Below are 12,940 nucleotides of genomic sequence, written 5' to 3' on the forward strand. Positions count from 1 at the left end.
AGCTCCTTCAATTCCTCCTACTTCCTCCCACTTCCTAGAGCCCCCGCTTGCTCAGATTCCTTCCTGCCTGTCACAGAGTCCTTGAGTCCACATGGATGGGCAGGCGACAGGCAGTGCCATTAAGCAGATCAATGAGTCTCTTCCCCATGAGAACAGGGCCGTGTCTGCTGACCAAGCCTAACACTCATATCTAAGGAATGAAGGCATGGATGACTGTATTGGATGACGTGTAACGGCTGTCTTTCCCCAGACGTGGAGCCACACTGGGGAGGGGCTGTGTCTGCTCCTCCACGGCCCTATCCCTGGCAGCACCATCTCTGGGTTGTTGGGTCCCTTAAGTCAGCCTTGGCCAAGTGAAAAGGGGGAGGGCAGGACTGCCCCAGTCTCCAGGAAAAGCAGGATGCCTTTGGGAAAGACACTACTTGGCTCCCAGCTGCCCCAATCCTGAGCAGTTCCAGACAGCACGGTAAGAATAAGGATACGTAATGCTATGCTGAGTATTTTATAAGAACTATGTCCTTTCATTCTCACGGTGGACCTATGAAGTCGATGCCATGGTCACCCCCATAAACCATCCCTCAGGGCTTCTCGCCTAGCTGCTCCTGGTGGAATTTCAGTAGGAGGAAGGTCACAGCCCCCAAGAGACAGAATCCCAACCCTGTGGATACCCAGGCTGGCACACTGTTCCCATCCACATACGCGTATGTTTCTGTGGTTTTATTATTACAAACACACCATGGCTCTGCCACACCTGGGGACTCCTGAGCTCCGCATGCTCACCAGCCCTCTCTTTTCTAACTGGACAGGGTCACACAGAAGGGTCCAAGCCACATGGAGGCGCGAAAAACATTTGGCAGAGCCATTCAACTCATAGCTTATAAGGATGCCATTTCTCCAACTGTGAAAGAGCTTTACAAACACTGTGCCACGTCGCCCCCGTGACGCCGGATGGCCTGATTCATGTTTTGTGAGCTTCAGAAACTTTGGCTCCCTTTTCCAGTGTACGTGGCACAGGCAGGAGATTCCAACAGGTCCTTGCTGGAAGTCAATGCCAGGCAGTGACATCCAGGACTCTGCATTGCAGTGGGCTAACCGCCATGTTTAGGGGGCAAAAATGAAAAGTCTATTTCTCTCCCTCCTCCCCCCGCCCCCACCCTCCCAAGGCTCAGATCTCATTACGGTGTGACCCATGGGCATCAAAGTGTGATCATTTGGTTTCAAAAACATTCAGTCTCTTTGGCAAAACGAGAGAAAGCGGCAGGGAGCTGCTGAAATGCATTCCTCCTGCGGTCCTTCGCACTAGTGCTTCATCCTCTCTAATAACCGCTGATAGACAGGGGCTGAAAGAGAGACATCGCAGAGGTGAGAAAGCTGCAGACTCCCCACGTGTCTAGGACACTGTCACGAGGACCAACGGCCTTCCTCTGCCACCCTCTCCTGCACAGAGCAGATGTTTCTGGTTTGTAAAACTTCCGATCTTACTCAGTGATGATCGGGACTGAGGTATTCTCTGTTTCCCAGCTTGGGACCATATCCTCACCACAGGCTCCTGCCAAGTGTCTGTGCAATATTCCCAGGTTCCCAAAGCCAAAAACTCACATAAACCCTAAAAGGCTGGTACTCATCATCTCCATCTTATGGAGAAGGAAACCAGGGGTTCTGCGTCTGACCCCCAAGGCCATGTTTTATGGCACCATGATATTCTTTCTACAGACAGCAGATGGCAGGTTTAGGCCTGTTTCAGGATAAGACTTACATAAGTCTACGAGAATGTCAAACCCAGACCAGACTTACCTAGTTTCACAGAGCTCTGCGTGGCCTGAAAGAAAACGCAAGGTGTCAAGTTCTCTAGCGGCAGTTAGACCTACGCTTGCTCATGGCAGTGGCTTTGTCTATGGCCATGCTTACTCAGAAAAAATGGGGGGCTGAGGAAGAGGACAGGGAACTGTGGAACTGCTGGGTCCCGTGGAGCCCCAGAGCCAGGCTTCCCCCTAGACTATCATCTGGCCCTTGGGGAGCTAGGCCCACATAGGGGTTAGCAATCACGAACAGGAACTCTGGGCCAAGAACCCTCCTCAGGGAGCACTAAGGAGAGCCCCCTCTGTCCAAACGTAAAGTGACATATTCCAGCTCCAGACCTTTGGGTTAAGGGCCACCTTCTGCAGCCTTGTGTGTTAAAATGCAAACTTCCTGCAACACACCCCATATTCCCAAGGGACTCCACCTGACCCAAAGCAGCAAGGGAGCCTGCATGGGATCCCTGGACAACCTGGGGAGCAGGAGAAGCAGCACAGAAAGTCAGAGCGGCTCTGAGAGGGAGGTGGGGCTGAGGGAAAGAAGACAGGTTCTTCGAGCTGGCCCAGAATCCAGAACCCACACCACTGCCCAGCAGAGCATGCTGGGCTGTGTCACGGAAGATGGAAGAGTAACCTAGAGGCCCAGGCTCAGAGCAGGCCAGCCCACTATCAGGAAAATTCAGGATGGGTTGTCCTTGGTCAGATGGATTCTCACCAGCTGCGGCTTCCCTACAGACAGAGGCTTAAAGGCCTGGGCTGTCACCCACAAAGGAAACAGGCTGCCTGGGTTTTTATTCCAAACTCCCCAAAGGCCAGAGCTAAGGATACTCCAATGGGATTGGGGAGAAATGACGGGAGAGCCCTGGGTGGACAGCCAAAGGAGACAAGAGAGTCCCCTCCATGGGCCCGAGCACAGGACCCACAGCTATTCAGGCCAGGGGCTCACATAGCTGGCATCATACCCTGGAGAATGCAGATGCCTGTTTGAAGATTTCAAGTGCAGAGTCTGCAAGTTCGTCGCCTCGTTCCTGAGGTCTGTTGGCTGCAGATAAAAGAAAAGGCAGCTTGGATGAGAGAGATATGATTAGCATGTCATTCACAACTGCCAGGACTGAGGGGCACTGTTGGGTTTTCTGGCTTACATCCTCAGATGAAGTCTGCCTTCATAATGTTCCTTAACTTGTGGAGGAATTTAGCCCGTGGGGAGAGAGCTCAAAGAAAGGTGAATGCACAAGTGAGGGGAGAGGCCGGGCTCCACTGTAACTTGGTTGGCGGTTAAGAGAGCGCAGCCGGGGCGGGGCCCTGTAGGAGGCGTGTGCTCTGCCCCACGTTCACAGCACAAAGCATGTGAAAAACAACCGGGCTCTGTTTGCGTGGGGCTGGGACAGCGAGGCAATTCAGCAGAGAGACGTCTCTCCTTCAGCTACTGGTGTAGCGCATCTGAGCCGAGAGTTTCTAAGTCGCTTTTCAACCAGCCCCAGCCCTGCTGTTCACAGATGCTCAGTCCGCATATTCCACATTCATTCTCACCTTTGCTGACAGCAGTGTTTCTACTGAGCGCTAACAGCCATGTGCAGACACAGGCCAGTGGTAGGCTGAGTGGGGATGTGGTTCTTTAGGGCCTTACCTGGAGGCTGCAGGACACTGGAGATGGCGTGGACCACGCCATTGGTGGCCATAATGTCCACCTCAGCAACAGGTTCCTTATTGACACTCACCACGTTGTTTTTCTGGGAGAAACAGAGACAATGATTGTTGAACGTGGAGCCTGTTTATCCCATCCACTCTTCAACCGAGCAAACCTTTACTGAGCATTTCTGGATGCCAGATCCTATGCGAATTGCTGAGAACACTCTGCTAACTGGAATAAACCCTGCCAGTGATAGACCACTGGTCTAGTGGGTTCAATGTAGTTATTTATTTTAAACTTTTAACTTGGTGCCTGAGTATAGCCGATTAACAATGACGCCATAGTTTCAAGTGAACAGCAAAGGGACGTACCCATACACATACGTATCTATTCTCCTCCAAACTCCCCGCCCACCCAGGCTGCCACATAACACTGAGCAGAGTTCCCTGTGCCGTACAGTAGGTCCTTGTTGTGGTGGGTTCAGTTTAATCCCTTATGTGGACTCAGCACGTTGCAATTCACAAATGCTCTTTTGTATGACTCATTTAGTCCTCACAGCAGTGCATAGTGAAGAGGGAGCTATTAAGGCCCCACCTGAAAGAATGGGAACTCGAGAGAGGCCAAGTGCCACCTTTAAGCTGAGGAGGAGGACAGCTGGGGACAGAAGCCAGGTGTCCAGCTCTGGGGGCAGGGCTCTTTCCACTTTTCCTCCATGTCTGACTTCAGATTTTCTCACAGGGTAAATCTGTCTCAGGCTTTCCTGAAAGACCCACAGATCAGACCCAAGGGGGACAGGGGAAGTGAAGCCAGAGACCGACACGACCCCGACGCCCCAAACCAGGTGCTGAGAGACTCTCAGACAGCCTGCAGAAGTCACAGGTCAGGCCATCCCTGCCGCCGCCTGCCTTCCCACGCTCCCGAGAGAAGCTGATGAGCACAGGCATGGCTGGGGCGAGGCGAGAGGCAGGAGGAGCAGAGGCTAAGCTGGCCACGTGCTGCAAGGCGCTCTGACCACAGGGCGGGGCAGGGTAGGGTGGTCAGTAGCCTTGGCTGGTGTAGGCAGGGAGGCCCAGCAGCTTCACTGTGAGGTAGGGACCCTCTGAGGTGGCTCCAAAGGGGAACGGGTATCATCAACGTGCAGAGTGAGGGAAGGGGCACAGATCAAGTATCAGAAGAAAAGCCTCTTTTTTTTTTTTTTTTTCTTCTGGGCTGGTTAGGTTCATGGTACAGCTCAGTGAGGCCCTGGACTTGGGGGTGATGGAGTGGGAATGGATCTTTCAAGACATGTAAGTATTGCTTATCAGTTCCTTAAGAGGGGGTTATATTTAATAGCTTCACTCAGATGCCAATCAGATGCTTTTTCCCCCTGCAAATCTGGAAGTGCTTATTCATGCCTAAGCACAATCTCCCTTAATTTCTTCGGAAGACTTTTTTTTCTTTTCTTTTCAGATGAAATGCACTCAGAGATTCAGGATGCAGCTTAAACACGGCGTGTGTCTAATGCCATCCTAGGGATGAGCTGTGTCCTGGCACCCTGGCAGGGCACTGCCAGCCCTTTAAATGTTACACACACTCACTGAGCTGACTTCCAGCTTGTCGCCTTGGAGAGATTTCAGCCGCACCAGGGCCCCAATGCCTCCGCTGACCAGGATTTCATCACCAACGTGGTATTTCAGGATGTTGGCGAGCTCCTTGGCATTGCCTGTAGGTGTGCGGGAAAAGAAAGCAGAGTTAATCCTAAGGCTGGTAACTGGTGCGGTCAAGGAGGGCCCAAAGGAGAAGATGCAGGTGGTCCCCCCTGTAACAGAGAACCCCCTGCCCAGGCAATAAGCACTTATTGAACACCTACTGTTTGCTCAGCCCTCTACTCCATCATTTGCATAATGATCAGGGGAACAAGTCATATGACAGTGGCCATGAAGCTACCCGTGCATTTGATGGGCTGCTAGGTTAAGTATGTGCTTCTGCGATGTTGAGGAGTTAATTCATACTCCTCTATGAGTGTGACTCATGTTTCCATGACTGAATAGTTGCTTGGAAAGCCAGGGGTCTTTCCAGCACCGGCATCTGAGACATTTCATCATCAGCATGGCTCCCAACAGTTATAACACAGCAGCGAAATGTTTACACGTTCTGCCCTCAGATGCATATTCCGAGACGGCTGTTTCCTGAAGGGAGAACTTAAAAAGAGTCGACAGCTGCAGTCTGGAGGAGCTATGGAGCCGATGAGGTCAGGGCCGAGGGGGGTATCCCTCCACGGCGGCCCTCCTCATCACGTCTCAGCATTCTTTCCAGCCCACATCAGCTTCTCCACCAACTGGGGAAAGCAGCCAATTGCTCATAAAGGTGCACAGGCATTTCCCCAATTAAGTGTGGGAGGCAATTCTTAAAGCCACCAGCTGCCCTTGCAGCTTCGTCATGGCCTCCCCAATACTCATATTACCAGCCAAGTGGCTGGATACCCCCAGGGCTCATGGATGGCTATTTCCAGCATCTTGAAACTGAGAACCGAGGAAGCTTGAAAGCACTGTGGGGAGTTCACTTGGTTATTGATGAATTCACATGAGTGCCATGGGATGGAGCCATCAGGTACCAAGTGATTTCCAAACACCCACAACTTGGAGCTGACAAGTTACTCTTCCAAAAAATACAGCCTGGAGGTGCCGAGCTGAGTTGGCTCTTGGGGTGGGAGGGGTCTCCTTCGTTCGAGATCTTTAACATCTGGGTCAACCTCGGACACCTGGATGGGTGCCATCACCCCTCGGCATGCTGGGGTCTAATCCTGTCTGCAAGCCTGGGGGAGGGCACGTTTGGGGAGCCTTGCCCAAGCCTTCCCTCAGCTCCTGCACAACCGAAAATGAAAGGCAAGCCGAGCAGGCTGGGCCACCTGGGGAATATTCCACTCCTGCTGAACAGAGAGAGAATGGAAAGTTTACGTTCAGAATGAACTCCTGTCTCCTCCGGAACACATGTCAGCACTGTAGACACAGGCATTCATTTAGCAGTAAAGAAAATTGAACGGGACACAGACTCAGTTCACAGCTGCCAGAGCTTTCTATTCTCCACTCAGGAGTCGGGGGGGTGGTGGGGTGGTATAGATGATGTGGGCCCCAAAGTTTGGCTGAGGTCCTTCCTCCTCCTCCTCAGGCTCACCTTTCTATGCTGGGGGGGGAAGTCTGGTTCCCAGGCACGCATCAGCATACACACCGCAAGCCCACCCCACCTCCCATCATCATGGCCGTGATGCCGTTACTGATGGGGGGACGCGTGCTCAACACCACAGGCAATGTTTATTGAATCCTCACAGCACTCTAGGCAAGATATTCTTACCACTCTTACTTTTCTAATGGGAAAACTGAGGCCCAGAGACGCTAAGCAACTTGTTAGAGGTCACTTAGCTGGTAAATGCCAGAGCCAGGGTTTGACCTGCTTTTGGGTAATCCAGGAGCCCAAGCTCTTAACCACTAGGCTGTCTCTCAAACATCCCAACTCAACTGCTCAGGGCCCTGACTAGCTTCTTGGTAAAGCTTTCATCTCCAGGAGGGGAACGTGGTGGTGTAGGGCAATGGCTTCATGAGCAGCTTCTCACAGATCCTCAGGGGAAGACATGCCTGCTGATTGGGCTGGTTGTCATCTACCCTCCGTTCCTTTCTACTCTTCTCCATCTTGTTCGCTGCCCAGACAGGCTGACCACTGTGAAATGCATCATTCAGGCTCCCTTGTCCTCATGCAACCAGCTGCTAGGAGGTTGCTGAGGGAGGCTGTAGCACCCAGACGCCCCCTTGCCACGCCTCTGACCCCAGCAGCATGCGGCTGTCCTGTGCCCCTCATCCTAGGGTCTCCCGGGTCATGCCCTCCCCTAGTCACCCTCTTCCTCAAGCACCCCCAGATCTGCGGTGATAAACATCAAAAGGTCTTATCACCCCTTTGTATCATCACCCCTTCCTGGTCCCTTAACCCTGCCCACACCTCTGCAAATAACCTTAAATTCTTTTCCGTCAAACCCTTTGCCAATGGTCTCCTGCTGGAATCCTGACCGATATGATTACTTTAGAAAAGTTGGCAAATGTACTTAGGTGGGTCTTTACCCATGAGTTTGTTCAGTTCTCCACGGGGCAAGGCTTGGAAGGCTTCATTGGTAGGAGCGAAGACTGTGTAGACTCCTTCCCGGTTGAGGGTCTCGGTCAACCCTGCAGACTGGATGGCGGCCACCAGCATGCTGTGGATACACACACGGAACACGTCACCTGCCAGTGGGCGCAGGGGGTCATCATGTGCCCGAATCCCGCACCACTGTGGGCAGGTGGAGCCTACAGCATTGGCATTCACACCCTTGTTGGGTTTTATACAAACAGGGAGCAATCCCAGTCTGCATCGCCTCTCCATGAATGCAAAGCTCAGTGAAAAGCCGTAAGTCGTCAGCCAGAGGGGGAAGGAGGAAGGGAGAGGTCAGAGCAGGACTGACCTACAGACTGATGGAGCCACAAGGGCCCTGGGGGATGTGATTCTTGGGGCTGGGGGGTGTGGCAGAGGGTGGGGGTCTCCCAGGGTCTCATGCAGGTGGCTGAACTTGGTGGCAGGAACCACTTGATGTCACAGCACCCAGGGGTGAGTCAACAGGTCGGAAATGGAGGGAGCAGGGCAAGGAAACAGAGCATCGCTGGGAGTCTGGGAAGGAGAGGCCAGGAAACTGCCAGGGCCTGGAAGCTGACGCTGCACAGGGCAACTCATTACGGGCACAGGGCCAGGCATGCTCGGCTTCCCTGGCCGAAGTGGGAAGCTTTCCTTGAACTTGGGAATAAAAGTGCAGCTCCTCCCTGTTCCCATGGACTTGAAGAATACCCTCCAGAAGCAACCCTTCTCAACCTAAGCTTTCAAGGTGACCCTCATCCTTTCTGAATCCCTGGCCAGGGAGGCCACATCAGTGCATGGCCAGTGTTCATTAAACCTCCGAGGGTGGGAAGCTTGACAGACAACTGGCACCCAGCGTCCTGCCCTAGCATGACCATGTGGCAGAAATCCCCTGGGGATAGGGCCAGTTACCTGAAACGATTGTCCCCCTTCAGGACGTCCATGACAGTCCCCATTGGGGGGGTCAGCACCCGGTCCATGGTGAACAGGGTCCCGTATCTCCCCCTCTTGTCATGGGCTGCGATGCAGCTGTTCTCAATGCACAGGCTCTGTAAAAGGGGCAGAGAAAGGCCAGGTTACCCCCTACCCAAAGCAGGGGCCTCCCAATTTGTTCAGGGCATATGGTGGTGGCTTCATCCACAGAGATCAGTGAATATATACGGGGTGCAGCCTTAAGACTAGGATAAAAGGATGTACTTTCTCCAAGAAAGAAAAAAATAAAAATGGTGTTCCTTAAGGTAAGAAGAGCCATCGAGGCCCCAAGAAATTTACAGACAGGCCTAATCATGAGATTATTGTGTGACAGGAGAGGGCCGTTGACAGTGATCAAATGAAGTGACAGAGTCTACTGATCTGAACAAATGACAACCATCTTTAGCCAAATGGTGCAGGCTGGTCCTGAGCAAGGGTTGTTGTATTGTACTTTCTGTTTGCTATGCCAGAGTAATAGGTGGGTTTGAAGAGAGAGAAGAAACAGTTGAAGAGAAAAGAGAAGCTTTTGGATCAAGAAGGGCTGTATGGTTAGTTCAGGTGACTTCTCTTCACAAAAGCTAAGAAGGATCCAAACCCTCCATACCTCCTCCCTTCGTTCATCACTCTGGGGTCAGGGTGGACAGCTGCTTACCCAGCCAGGCCAGTCAGATGTGCAATTCATTCCCAAAGGCCTCCACAAAAGGGGGTTAGACACTTTTGGCAAAACCCCATTTTGATACTTTGATATCAGATAGTCTTTCTAAAATTCATTCCTTCCTTATTAGAAACTAGTTCTCAGGCAAGCTCCTACTTATTAAGCACTTTTTTTTTTTTTAAACACTAAGATAACTTCCATTGCTTGGAGCTGAGATAAAGAAAGAGCATGATTTAGGACCCAGAATTTACATTACGATAAACGAAAACTCTCAGTTTCCTGCCGCCCAGAGTGTCCAGGGTCTGTCCATGGTACAGATACTTGGAGGCCAGCTGATCTTTAATCATGTGGTTCAGAAGCAAATTCTTTGTCCGGGCATTAATCGGAGGGGTTCCATCTGCAAGAGAAGGCGTGGTCAGGTCTAGAAACTAACTCTGGAAACAAAGAGAATCAGAGACCATGCAGCAGAAAGCCTGATCCCCCTTTTGGAAGTGGAGACTGAGAAATCCGGCAAGGCTGCCAATATTCCTTAACATCTGGCATCTTCTGAGAATTAAAAAAAAAAAAAAAAAAAAAAGTTCGAGATCATCAAGTGTGTTTGGAATTTTGCCCTAAGAGGGAAGGGAAGGCCTGGACACAACTTGGCCCTTCTCTGCCTTCCCCATGGCAATGGTTCAGCTGTATCCTCACTATGACCTCCCGACTGTCACAGTGGCAATCGACCTCGCAAAGAGAATGACAAGGGAGCACTCTGCTCTCCCGACAGACGCACACTTCAATTCTGAGGACCAGATCCCCACACGCATCCTCTGCTCTGCCAAACGAAACAGCAGCGCCTCTTCACTTTCTGGTGAAGTCACATCTGCTTTCGGCTGAGCTGGTTGGAAGCATGAACGGTCCACAGGGAGCTATAAATCGGGCAGGGTGCCGCGGAGGTGACAGCAGAGGGGCGGCTGCCCCCAGGGACACATGTGCCAGGCTGCCTTCTCCATGATACCTTTGAAGACAGAATTCATGGGGGCCAGGAGGGTCAACCGCTCATTTCCGGAGAGATGAGAGCTGAGGCCAGCTTGTCGGAAAAGGTCAATGGCTGTGGAAACGTCGGAGTCTGCAGCCAACTCAAATAGCGTCTTGGCTACAAGGAAGGAGAAAGTGGGTTCAAAAGTTAAAAGTGCTGTTTTCATTTACCATTCATCCACCCCAGAGTATGACATACATCAGCAGGAATGTCATCTCTTGAGTCAACAACCCCTCTAAAACACTGCTGGGGCACAGAAGGTTTGTGACATCAGGGGAATGGTCCCCCAGAAAACCTTGCTTGATGGGGAAGTGCAATGAGTCTCAGGTGGGCAGGGGGCCTCTGTCCCAGCCCTTGGTCAGGGTCTTGTCTGCTGCTGGGGAGGAAGAAACACATGGTCTGTGCCATGGCTTCTGAAGAGCTGACAATGCCAGTGACCACACCCATGGAAAGCTTTCTTCTGGGTTGGTTTTTCCTCTATGAAATCCTCTCATTTCTTAGGAGTAGAACTCCCTGGAAATCCAAGATGGCACAAAGATGCTGAATGGAACCCAAGCCAAAGTCCACTCGTTCTTTTCTCCCTGGGCCAGTGACCCTAGGATGCTTGGGCACAACTGAGAAAGCAAATGCTCTGAGGTCAGCAAATGGCCTTCTGTGCCCAACCAGAACAGGCAGAGCTTCTGAAAGGCTCCTGTGGTTGAGCCTTCCTAGACACCTTCCATGGCTCTCCCCGGCTCACAAGATAAAGCCTGGACTCCCAAGCCTGCAGCTCTAGATTCTTCACAATCTGGCAAAACCTGCCAGGTGCCCAGGCCATCTCTCCTGGGATGCTGTGAGCCAGGTGCAGGCAGGTAAACAGCTCCCAAGATCCCTGAATTCCCCTAGGCACACCACCATGGGTGGCACAGGGGACAGCGGACCGGACAGGCCCAAGGCCCCCGAGGCCTGGCTCACCTGAGTCGGGGATGAGCAGCTCGTCGATGAAGTGGATCACCCCATTGGTGGCCAGGACGTCTTTGTTGGAGATGATGGGTTTCCCGTTGATTGTGAGCATGTCCCCGCTGCAGCCCACCTCCAGTGTGGTGCCCTCCAGGGTCTCCAAGGACAACCCTGCCACAATGGCTTCGGCACACATGGCCGATTTCAGGATGTGGTTGTTGAGCAGGTCTGGGGGCCAAACAGGACACAGGTCAAGTCAGTGCCAGCCAGGCTGACCTCAGGCATCACCTCACTGCCTGCCCACAGCTGCGAGGATTCCATCATCTCTGAGGCTAACAATCAGATGAGCCTGGGGCACCACACGGACTGGATCCTTCTCCTCCTCACTTCCTAGCCTAGCCTCTAAAACTAGCCAGGGCTCTGTGGTCAGACTGCCTGAGTTAGAATCTCACCTCAGCCACTTAGCAGCTGTGGGACCCGGGGCGAGTCACTGAGTCTTTCTGAGTCTCAACTTCCTCACTGGTCAACAGAAAGCATGCACAGCATTCATCTCTTTGGGCTGGTGTAAGGATGACATGAAGCTAAATCTAAGCACCCAGCACAGTGCCTGACGACAGAGTATATGCCCAACAAATGCTAGTGATTAGCTTCTTAGGTGGTGCTAGCGGTAAAGAACTCATCTCCAAAGGCAGGAGAGGTAAGAGACGTGGATTTGATCCCTGGGTCAGGAAGATCTGCTGAACGAGGGCATGGCAACCCACTCCAGTATTCTTGCCTGGAGAATTCTGTGGACAAAGGAGCCTGACAGGCTGCAGTCCACAGGGTCACAAGGGTCAGGTGTGATGGAAGCAACTTAGCACACAGCACACACCTGAGCTTCAGGGTGAATTCTCTTATGTGTATCTGAACCACCCAGATGGAAAACCTCAAATGTGTTTACCTTGGGATTTTTTTTATCTACTGATCTTTCATAAAAATGAAGTGTGGTAGGAAAAGATGAAAAACTTTAGCATGTGAAAGTTCTGAATCATCTGAAGATCTTGTTTGTGTTTGTTTGAACCCAATTCCCTGGTGGCTCAGACAGTAAAGAGTCTGCCTGCAATGTGGAAGCCCCGGGTTTGATCCCTGGGTCACAAAGATCCCCAGGAAACGGGCATGGCAACCCACCGAAAATCCCATGGACAGAGGAGCCTAGCAGGCTACAGTCCATGGAGTTGCAAAGAGTCAGACACGACTGAATGACAATCACAAACACAAGGGTCTGCTTAGTTGCTGTGGTCTGCGAGAGGTTGCGGGTGGTGATCAGCAAGCCATGGTCTCTGCTGCCCCACTCACCCCACCAGTAAATCAAAAATAGAATCGTGCTTGTTCAAGTGCCACTTTGGCGTTAGGGCAGGGGCTGGGGGGGGGGGGGCTGAGGCTACAAGGAGCGGTGGAGGGAGATGTGGCCAGCCCCTGCCAGGCAGAGCTTGTTCCAGGACTGGGGGTCACGGGGGCCCTCTGTCTTGTGTTCTCAACACAGAGGCAAGTTTCAATGTGTCCTGAGTGTGGGAACCAAAACCACAGTGTCACACACAGGAGGAAGCTCTGAGACCTAGCACAAGTGCTGAAGGCCATGAAGACCAGCACGGACCCGCTTCAGCCAGTGGGGAAGACAAAGGACTGCAAGACTGCTATGGGAACTAGGCCTTGGGGATTGAGTTTCTCCAGAAAGGAAGGGAAGGCTAGGGTGGGGTGGTGGCACATGATGAGAAGGTGAGCCAGGCCAAGGCTGGAAGCCAGTCTGCCAATGGGCACAC

At 52.3% G+C, this 12,940-nt stretch overlaps 1 protein-coding gene across 1 annotated transcript in view; it reads right to left on the reverse strand.

The window, feature by feature from the left end:
- Positions 1 to 702: 702 nt before the first annotated feature.
- TGFBI (transforming growth factor beta induced) overlaps positions 703 to 12,940 on the reverse strand; it is a 33,275-nt gene continuing 21,037 nt past the window's right edge. The window contains exons 8-17 of the mRNA XM_006078289.4: positions 11,157 to 11,369; positions 10,182 to 10,319; positions 9,436 to 9,581; positions 8,470 to 8,606; positions 7,515 to 7,645; positions 5,004 to 5,128; positions 3,424 to 3,526; positions 2,759 to 2,838; positions 1,795 to 1,819; positions 703 to 1,340 (exon numbers count right to left, since the gene is read on the reverse strand). Of these exons, the coding sequence (XP_006078351.1) occupies positions 1,300 to 1,340; positions 1,795 to 1,819; positions 2,759 to 2,838; positions 3,424 to 3,526; positions 5,004 to 5,128; positions 7,515 to 7,645; positions 8,470 to 8,606; positions 9,436 to 9,581; positions 10,182 to 10,319; positions 11,157 to 11,369 (1,139 nt within the window). The 3' untranslated portion in view covers positions 703 to 1,299. The remainder of the gene's footprint in view (positions 1,341 to 1,794; positions 1,820 to 2,758; positions 2,839 to 3,423; positions 3,527 to 5,003; positions 5,129 to 7,514; positions 7,646 to 8,469; positions 8,607 to 9,435; positions 9,582 to 10,181; positions 10,320 to 11,156; positions 11,370 to 12,940) is intronic.

Source organism: Bubalus bubalis, chromosome 9 (assembly GCF_019923935.1).
Source record: "Bubalus bubalis isolate 160015118507 breed Murrah chromosome 9, NDDB_SH_1, whole genome shotgun sequence".
Classification (NCBI taxonomy): domain Eukaryota; kingdom Metazoa; phylum Chordata; class Mammalia; order Artiodactyla; family Bovidae; genus Bubalus; species Bubalus bubalis.